The sequence below is a fragment of the Epinephelus moara genome, chromosome 19 (genome assembly GCF_006386435.1).
Source record: "Epinephelus moara isolate mb chromosome 19, YSFRI_EMoa_1.0, whole genome shotgun sequence".
NCBI classification, from domain to species: Eukaryota; Metazoa; Chordata; class Actinopteri; order Perciformes; family Serranidae; genus Epinephelus; species Epinephelus moara.
Genome location: NC_065524.1, coordinates 1,207,229 through 1,217,991, shown reverse-complemented (window position 1 = coordinate 1,217,991; position 10,763 = coordinate 1,207,229). Strand labels below are relative to the sequence as shown.

The 10,763-nt window shown below is 38.9% G+C and overlaps 1 protein-coding gene across 1 annotated transcript in view; it reads right to left on the bottom strand.

The window, feature by feature from the left end:
• Positions 1 to 10,763, bottom strand: part of eno4 (enolase 4) — a 189,626-nt gene that overhangs the window by 118,641 nt on the left and 60,222 nt on the right. The window contains exon 3 of the mRNA XM_050070837.1: positions 4,929 to 5,113. Within this exon, the coding sequence (XP_049926794.1) occupies positions 4,929 to 5,113 (185 nt within the window). The remainder of the gene's footprint in view (positions 1 to 4,928; positions 5,114 to 10,763) is intronic.

Here is a 10,763-nt window from a genome sequence, read left to right as displayed (position 1 = left end):
TAAATAGGCTTGGCCTGTTGTGTGTGAATGTTAGAGTGGGATCAGAGGGGTTAATCTGAGCAAGCATGTGTTTGTGTTCATGCGTGTACTGTAGATGTGACTTTGTGGCGTCGGAATAAAAAAAAGTGCTCCGCAACGTTATTTAATACATCAGTAATATTGTCTGTTTTCCGCAACGTTATTTAATACATCAGTAATATTGTCTGTTTCAATGCATATGCCCCCCACCCCCTCTGCGTGACTTGAAATTATGGCCCCCCCTTGTTCAGATGCGTTCCGCGGTCCATGTGTTGCGCCACCCACCGTTGTCTACCAGTCACGCAGTCAGTAGAGTCTCAGCATCAGTTACAGTTACGACTGAGCTACAGCAGCACGGCAAGCAGCATTAGCAGTGTCCCGGTACATAGCATTAGCAGCCGGCTCCTCATGAGCTGTATCCCGGCAGCAGCGTTAGCAGTAGAGAAGCCGGACTTGCTCGAATGGTCCGCTGGAAAACCGAAGATCCAGGACGCGGCGACGCAGCCCTGCCACAGCAGCCGCCAGTGGGCAAACAAATCAGTCACCAGCGTGCCGCTGTCCAGCAACCTCGAATCTGTAGGGGAGGGGGTGCGGACACGACTTGCGGCAGTATTTTGAGTTTGAGTGCAGTAACCGTTTTGGCCACATTCTTACATACAGCGCCTTTAAACAGAAGTTGAGAGATTTAGATGTATTGTGGGATTAATTTTTAAATTAAGAAACTATGCTAAAAAAAATAGTGTCCCTTGTTTTCATGTCACTACCGAAACACGAGTTTTAATGCACTGGTTTTGTCTGGATTTTAGCCACACCCCTGAATTTCTGAGAAGGGAGGTAGAACTGCACCCCTGTCCCAGATGGCTGCATGGTAAGTCTCTGACTCCCATCATTTTTTAAATAAATGTCTTCCAAAGTCTGAAAATCAGTGTGTAACTTTTAAAAACTGTCACTACCGAACACATGATCTCTTCAATTATGTAAAAATTTGGGGGGCTTATGCAAAATATTATGTTTTTCTGTGTGAACAACTCTTCAAACATGGGCTTGTTAGCCATGTGACTGCTAGCATTCTTTAGTTATCCTGAAAAATAGCTAGGATTGTCACTACCGAAACAGTCACTACCGACACGTTTGGTAAAGTTTCGGTAGTGACACGATCATTTCGGTAGTGACAAAATGGAACAGTCAGTTGTTAAACCCCATAATTTTGTGGTCCAAAGTCTTGCTCTGTTCTACTCTGCTCTGCTTTGCACTACTCTGCTCTACTCTACTATACTCTGCTCTAATCTGCTCTACTATACTCTTCTCTACTCTACTATGCTCTACTCTATTCTGCTCTGCTTTGCTCTACTCTACTGTGCTCTACTCTATTCTGCTCTGCTTTGCTCTACTCTACTATGCTCTGCTCTGCTATAGTCTATACTTTGCTTTACTCTGCTCTACTCTACTCTACTCTACTCTGGTCTACTCTACTCTGGTCTACTCTATAATCTACTCTACTCTACTCTACTCTATACTCTATTCTGCTCTGCTTTGCTCTACTCTACTATGCTCTGCTCTGCTATAGTCTATAATCTGCTTTACTCTGCTCTATTCTACTCTACTCTACTCTACTCTACTCTGTACTGTATTCTGCACTACTCTGCTCTGTTCTTCTCTACTCTGCTCTATTCTGCTCTACTTTGTTCTACTCTGCTCTGCTCTACTCTATTCTGCTCTGTTCTGCTCTACTCTGTTCTGTTCTACTCTGCTCTACTTTGCTCTACTCTATTATACTCTGCTCTACTATACTCTTCTCTACTCTGCTCTACTCTACTATGTTCTGCTCTACTCTATTCTGCTCTGCTCTACTCTACTATGCTCTGCTCTACTCTATAATCTGCTCTACTCTACTCTACTCTACTCTACTCTACTCTGGTCTACTCTATAATTTACTCTTCTCTACCCTACTCTACTCTACTCTACTCTGGTCTACTCTACTCTGCTCTGGTCTACTCTATAATCTACTCTTCTCTACCCTACTCTACTCTGGTCTACTCTACTCTGCTCTGCTCTACTCTATACTCTACTCTTGTCTACTCTATTCTGCTCTGCTCTGTTCTACTCTGCTCTGCTTTGCTCTACTCTACTATATTCTGCTCTACTCTGCTCTACTTTGCTCTACTCTACTATATTCTGCTCTACTCTGCTCTACTATACTCTGCTCTACTCTACTCTACTTTGCTCTTCTCTGCTCTACTCTGTTCTACTCTATTCTGCTCTAGTCTGCTCTGTTCTTCTCTACTATGCTCTATTCTGCTCTACTTTGTTCTACTCTGCTCTGTTCTACTCTACTCTGCTTTACTCTGCTCTGCTCTACTCTACTCTGCTTTACTCTGCTCTACTCTACTCTACTCTGGTCTACTCTATAATCTACTCTACTCTTCTCTACTCTATACTCTATTCTGCTCTACTCTGCTCTGTTCTTCTCTACTCTGCTCTGTTCTGCTCTACTTTGTCCTACTCTGCTCTGCTCTACTCTACTCTGCTCTACTTTATTCTGCTCTGTTCTGCTCTACTCTGCTCTGTTCTACTCTGCTCTACTTTGCTCTACTCTGCTCTACTCTGATATACTCTGCTCTCCTTTACTCTGCTCTACTCTACTATACTCTGCTCTGCCTTACTCTGCTCTACTTTGCTTTACTCTACTATACTCTGCTCTACTATACTCTTCTCTACTCTGCTCTACTCTACTATGCTCTGCTCTACTCTATTCTGCTCTGCTCTACTCTATAATCTGCTCTACTCTACTCTGGTCTACTCTATAATCTACTCTTCTCTACCCTACTCTGCTCTACTCTGGTCTACTCTACTCTGCTCTGCTCTACTCTATACTCTACTCGTGTCTACTATATTCTGCTCTACCCTGCTCTACTTTGCTCTACTCTACTATATTCTGCTCTACTCTATTCTGCTCTACTCTACTCTACTTTGCTCTTCTCTGCTCTACTCTGTTCTCCTCTATTCTGCTCTAGTCTGCTCTACTTTGCTCTTTTCTACTATACTCTGCTCCACTCTACTCTACTCTACTCTACTCTGCTCTGCTCTGCTCTGCTCTGCTCTGCTCTCTCAAAAATTAAATTGTTTTATTGACCACAAAATATTTGTCTTTGAATTTGTAATTCCCACCATAATGCATACATTTGAGGAAATATGATGCAACCTTAAAAACAGAATAATGGTCACTACCGAAACAGGACAGTCACTACCGAAACAGTGCAGTCACTACCAAAACACTGGGTGTTTTGTAAAAAATAAAGTATATTGAGTTATCAACTAAAGTATTATGATGCTAATCGGTTACATTTATGTTCTGTTTCATCAATTATTAACTCTGAAATCAATCTGATCAGTGTTATGCATTTTACAAAGAAAGACTGCATTTAGATTTTGAAGAATTCTATAATTTGAACTTCAAAATTTGTTAAAATATTAATTTTTATAGATTTAAGTGTGAAAACCTTCAGTCAAAATTTGTAAAAATTTAAATCTTTAGACAAGGGAAGGAACAAGCATAACAGGTTGATATATTTTTTTAATACTATATGTTTCGGTAGTGACAAATTTTGGGAGAGGAAAAACATTCCAAAACAGCCTGAAAATACAGTATAAAAATTTTACTTTATTTTGTCATTTTACTAGATATGTGACCTTTACATGGTACAATATATATAGGGACAAAGTTTTGGAAATAAAACATACAAAATTTCAAAATATTTCCAGCCTAACTTTGCACACATTCGGTAGAATGCCCCATACATGGTTTTTAGGAAAATCCTGCATAGTGTTCCTTTAAGGATGCAGACTGAGTATAACATAGCAGAAACAGTATATTTTAGTCTAAAACTGCATTTTCCATTGGGATAAATAAAGTACTTTATCAATCTAGCCAAACTAATGAACTACAACTAATATAAGACATTATATATTTGTTATTTCTGAAATATTTCCACTGCATGTAGTTCAAAATGTGAATCCATTACAAGACAGGCAGGGCAACACAAATATGGCATTGTTCACCCCAGCCCCTGTACTGATGCCTCGTAACTCATTAAGCTTTTCTATTGGATCATGAGACATAATTCAGAAGCAAACCATGAGAGGGGCTTAGTGCATCATGATGATATGATAGGCTACAATACAATGACAAACAAATGCAAAGCATTAACCCTGGCATGACCCCATTCCAGGAGGTCAATGCATAGCTAACTATATGCAACCCCACTGGATCCTAATGCACAAAAACAAAGCACTACATATTTATTCTTGTTTGTTTGTTTAGCTTGTAGTTTTTGATTAAGATGACTGAACTCAAGACTACTGTGAATAACTATCAGTTAGAGTTGTTAACTTAATGAATTTCAGACTTCCAACATTTCTTATGTATTTTTACACACCAAGGGTAATGTATTTTAAAATACAGTCTGCTCAGGAAGAGTCTGAGAACCAGGGAAGTACTGTATGCATGTTTTTTTTCTGTACTGCAAAGCTAACTCATTAAACAGCCCCACCAACAGATGCAATGAATAAGACATTTTTATATAAATGAAAAATTGCAAATATTTTGCTTTTCCCAGAATTTACTCTCACATTATAAAAGCTTTTCCAGCACCATTTATTACAAAGTACACCAAAATGTTCCACTGTAACTGAATAATTTAAGGCTAGTAATTTTTGGAAGCAGACTGACCACCACAATTGAATATAAGACAACATACCACATAGTAGCCAACATGAAAAAAATATTTTATACAAAGTGTGGACAAATATGAAACAACAATGATTATTACAAAAAACAGCACCAAAATCTCTTCTTACCCCTCCAGAGACATATACCTCAAATAGTAACTTGAAAAACATTTGAACACTACCTGAGAATATGGTCGACGTCAGATTGATCACAGGGGTTTTGGCCCTTCAGCATGTTGTTCAGATGTTCATTAATCCACTGGGCAGCAGTCATCACATGGTCAGCCCTCTCCTGACTCTTCGCTCTCCAGTCCAGTGATGTCTCGTTAGGCCCAAAGTGACTGGAGATGGCAGCTGAGAACATGCTCTGAATATCAAGACAGGATAAAAAAGTTCTTCAAAAGAGGAATATGGTATTTGCCACAAAATTATGTTGATATGAATGACATAGTTACAGGTCCCCACTTCTCAAGATCCTCCCAACATCCGCACAAATATTACACACACACACACACACACGCACCAGAAACAAATCCTTTTTTTTTTTTAAATTTAGATTGTTATTGGCAAAAGGTTACAATGGGCGAAATTCACATGACATAACATAACAGAGGTTACCAATACAATATTTTTCTTTTTTCTTTTTTTTTTTTTTAAACAAAGAAAGGAAAGGAAAAAAAAGTTATAATAATAATAATAACAATAATAATAAAGAAAAATAAAAGTGAAAAAAAGAGAAGAGAAGGCACAGAGTGAATTTTGTGAATTGTGTAACAAAAGTTGGGTTTGGGGGGATATATCAGGCGAAGAGGGCACAAGATATTACATTACTTTACAAAACAGGCAAAATGGACCATTTACGTAGTTTCCAAGGAGTCTCTCAAGATCCTGGGGTATGGAAGAGAATCGTGACCAATATTTAAATTAAAATGCATTTGCAGAAATGCTTTTTCATTTTAAGAATGTGGCTGCATTATTTGACTCATAAATAAAATTAATCATCAATCATCCTATTTACATTTTAATTTTCTTCTTCAAGACTGCTCATTTTTTCACTTAATTAAAATGAAAAAGAAAAAGACATTTGAAATTTAATTTTCAAAATATGCCCCAGCAAATAGATACCAAAATTCAATTTGAAATGTAAAATTTGAAAATTAAAATGCATTTGCAGAAATGATTTTTCATTTTATGAATATGGCTGCATTATTTGACTCATAAATAAAATTAATAATCAATCAACGTATTTGCATTTTCATTTTCTTCTTCAAGACTGCACATTTTATGCCATAATCAAAAAGAAAACAAAGAGGACATTGCTATTTCATTTTCATGGTCTGCCCCGCAAAATAGTGCCCATAATTCGAAAACGATTTGGCAATCTGAGCGGCGCAGGAGAGTGATGTCAGTAGCCAAAGTGAAGGGAATAGCAGAGCTGTTCGGCATAGGCCAACAGACTATCTGTCGGAGGATGCAAAGCAACGGATTGAGGTAACGGTAACAGGCTCCTTATTACTATTATTTGTAAAGGGACCGTGTTCACTACTAAACATATTTGTTGCCATTTGATGCTTTGTGCCAGAGTTAAAGCCTGATCATTGTTGATGTGACTGCTGTAGTGTAAGGCACACCTGGATTTATCAGTTTGGCCAATATCCATATTCACAGCAGCCATTTCGATGTCACTCACCAGGTACAGCTGATGATTTCCAGACCAAAGAGTGTTCAAAACTCACAATTATTCCCATTTCCACACATCTGCAACTTACCTTACACACACACACGTCTGTCTGGAGTAAAATCTAAATAATAATTTAATATCAATAAATCATTGCATACATAAGTAATCATCTTAAATATTTAGGCTAATATCATTTAGATCTGCCCTGTTAAAGTGTGTGTATAGTGCACTGAATGAGTGTTTTGTGCGAAGAGGACCTTAAATGTGAGCGCATTGTGTTTTCTTATGACAAGCAGTAATAACATTTTTGGCGGTTTTGTGTGTGTTTTGGTGTGTTTTGAACACTTTTTGGTCTGGAAATCACCAGCTGTAGCCTACCTATACATATATATATATATATATATATATATATATATATATCCCACTCTGGGGTTGAGGTGAATAAAAGATCTGTGTTGTGACCTAAATAACATGCTCTCGCTATCTGCAGAAAGTATTAAAGCATGAAATCCCGCATTTTTAGTGTACGAAAGCATCCTGTATCATAACTACATGTGTGCCGTTTGTAACAAACCAAACCGCGTGAAAATCAGTTGGAAATTCAGTGAGTTATTCTATTTTACTTGTGCATACAGCTCCTTCCTCAATAGAAGTGAATGCACTGTGGAGGCGAAGTGAGACCCATCCAAGATGGCGGCCGGCTAGGACGTCGGCTCCAATAGGCAGCGGCAGTCAATGCGGCATCTATGTATATATGTCGATGGGTCGGACGCCCAGTAATACGTGGCTTGGTAACTGATTGTCTGTGTGCGCTGATTGCTTGTTAATCTCCTGACTTTTGAAATATGTTGAAAATGTAATGTGTAAATTGTAAATTTAAATTGGTATGTGTTGAGCACATCTTAAAGTATTTCACTTTGACATTTAGTGAATTATGCAATGAATGTTGATTGTATTGGGTGTGTCACAGAAGTAATTAGTAGATTGGGAGAGCAATTTGAATATAACATGATTTGAAACATTTCATATTTACAGATTCAATTCAAGCCTTTATACTCATACATACTTTTGTAAGCATTTTGTGTAATTTGTGAAAGTGTAATTTTGTAGTTTCACTTTATTTGACCATAAAATTTAATGTTAAAACCCTTTAAAAAATTAAGATTAAAAAGCCTGTAAAAATCTGTAATTAAGTTTAAGAAGTAATTCATGTTAAAATACATTTAATGGTAAAATACAGAAATTGAGACAATTTAAGTTAAATTAAATTTAAGTTAAAATATACATTTAAAACAACAATAAATATTTAAAAAGTAGTGAAATACCTTACCTGAAACTATGCTAAAACCATTTACAGCAGTGGGTAACTTTATTTGCACTTGATTTGTAATTTAATGTAAATATGATTGGGTTTCACAATATTTAAGTGTTTAGTTTTTGGTATTTTGTATACTGATTTTCTGTTGGTGATTTGCAATAGCATTTGCATTGTGTACAGACTTTAAACTTTTTCTCTGGTTTGTGTTTCTTTTATTGAAAGGTTTTTCACCTACACATGACAAATGGCATAATCTGCTTGCACCTGAAAAATAAAAGAAGGAAAAGGAAAAGCGGCCTGGTCATTGAGTGAAATCCAGTTAAGACCTCTGGTAGATGCCTCTCTCCCTTTCAAGTGGGGATATTGTATGGAAAACATTTAAGAACTTGACAAACATATTACAAAAGGCAAATTTTCACATAATCTGCCAAAATAAACCTGGAGCTCTGATGTTAATAAGCTGCATCACTTGGTTGGAGGGTGGAGGATATGAGTTAATATCTGCTATCTCTGCCTCACCCTTCCTTATCCACAACACCCTTCTCGCGACAACCCTTTCTTCTCACAAACTACTTAGGGTGCGATCACACAGAAAGCATTTTAGCAGCTAAAATCCGCTTTTTGTTATTGTTTTTTATGATAATTAAGCTTTTTGCAGAGAGCTCTGAACTCCTAAGGCTGAGAAAACTTCAACTCAAAGCGGAAAACGCTGCACATCATCTCTTTTTCATTATCTTTTTTCCCATTGTCCAATCAGATGAATTGAGAGGCAGCTGATCTACCGTGGTAGTCACAACAACAATTTTACAGTTCTCTACAACCGGAAGAACTACCATCCCAAAAATTCCATTTCTAGAGTACTAGCTAAAATATGTGAAATTCAACATAATTATAAATTTACACATCATGTAGGAGACAAACACAGAAAAGAAAAATTCAAAGATAAGGTTCATTCCCGTTGTAGGTGTCCTTTTCTTTTTAAGGCCAAACCCAAAAGCATCTTTAGCCTAGTAAGGAGGGATCCTCACTATCGCTCTGCCAGTCAAGTAAAAAAAAAAAGTTAGTCAAGGCCTGAGTGATAGTGTCAAAGTCGAAGTCTATGAAGCCTGAAGGTCAGCTGGATGTCCTCAGGGTCCCTCTGCCTCCTGCAGAAGGCAGATCTTGGTGATTGGCCTTTCCAGACAGCTGGTCTTGGTCTTGATTCGTACCTGATGCACAAGTCCTCTTCTGTCTGGGATAGTTTGTACAATCCTTCCTGTGAGCCATGAGTTTCGAGGTCCTGAGTCATCAACTATTATAACAATATCTCCAGGAAGGTGGTCCCGCTTTACAGTAGACCATTTCTGACGTTCCTGCAGTAGAGGTAAGTATTCCTTGACCCACCTTATCCAAAACAAGTCAGCCATGTACTGAACTTGTTTCCATTTACGACAAGCGTATATATCCTCCTTTTGGAGCTGACCTGGTGGCAACGATGGCTTTGTCTTGAGTAGCAAAAGATGGTTAGGAGTTACTGCCTCCAGGTCATTGGGGTCAGTAGATGCTCTGATAATAGGATGGCTATTGATGATAGCTTCTGTCTCGCAAAGAGATGTGTGAAGGCCTTCCTCTTCAAGGTTCTGCACCTTCAAGATGGATTTAAGGACTTTCCTCACAAATCTTAACAACCTTTCCCATACTCCTCCATGATGTGATCCAGTGGGGGGGTTGAAAGTCCACTTAATCCCCTTTTGAAGGAGGATGTCATTGATTTGAGCAAGATTCCAATCTTCCATCGCCTTCCACAATTCATGCTCTGCTCCAACAAAGTTGGTTCCATTATCCAATCTTAATTCAAATATCTGTCCATGTCTTGCTGTAAAATGTCAGAGCATTGATAAAGGAATCTGTGTCCAATGATGATGCTATTTCAATGTGGACGGCCCTTATTGATAAACATGTGAAGAGTACTCCATACTTCTTCACTGTACTTCTTCCTCGCTTAACTTCAAAGGGTCCAAAATAATCTACGCCAACACGAGTGAAGGGAGGGTCATCTGGAGAAACTCTGTCCCAAGGCATATCTGCCATCAGCTGTTGCCCAGGAGCTGCATGCAGTCGTCGACAGACAATACACTTGGACAGGATTTTCCTAATGGCCACACTTGCACAAGGGATCCAATATTTCTGACGGATGCTCGATAACATGTGGTTGCAACCACCATGTCCCACCTCTACATGGATGTGCTGAAGGATAATGTCAGAAATATGAAGGTCTTTCACTAGAATGGCCAGATGTTTCGATTCCTCGGGCATAGTGGCTCTACTCAGTCATCCTCCAATTCTCAGAACACCATCTTTAAGTACTGGACTGAGCTTGTAGATGTGACTGGATCTATTCACGCTTTCTCTCTTTTGCAGGCTGTTGAATTCATTTGGAAACCTCTTCCTTTGACAAAAGCAGATAATCTCCATCTCAGCCTTTCTGAGGTCCTCAACTGAAAGAGAACCACTTATCCGAGAAGAGAACCATCCTTATCCGCTGTGAGGGTCCTAAGCACAGAGGGATGTCGTATGCTGTAAAGCCCTGTGAGGCAAATTGTGATTTGTGATATTGGGCTTTATAAATAAAATTGAATTGAATTGTCAACCTTAGCCTTGATACTCTGCATCCCCCTTTTCATCTCCTTTTCCTGTTGGTCCTTATCCAAGCCAGACTGAGCAAGAGACACACTCAACTGCTTCCTTTTCTGGCTGAGACCCAGTAGCAGGCTCTTAAACTTGAGGATCCAACCAACCATCCTCTTCAGACAGACCCAAGAAGAGAAATGACTGATCAAGTGGGTCACTGCATCCACCTCCTCTTCAGGCTGAACAGCATTCATCATCAAACTCACTTTGACCTCAGGGTCATCCGGGGACATTCTCTCAGGGCCATCAGGGTTCACTGGCCATTTCTCTTCAGGCCCAAGGAGAAACTGAGGTCCAAACACCCAGGTGTCTTCTCTCAGAAGCAGTTCCACCTTGGCTCCCCTGGAA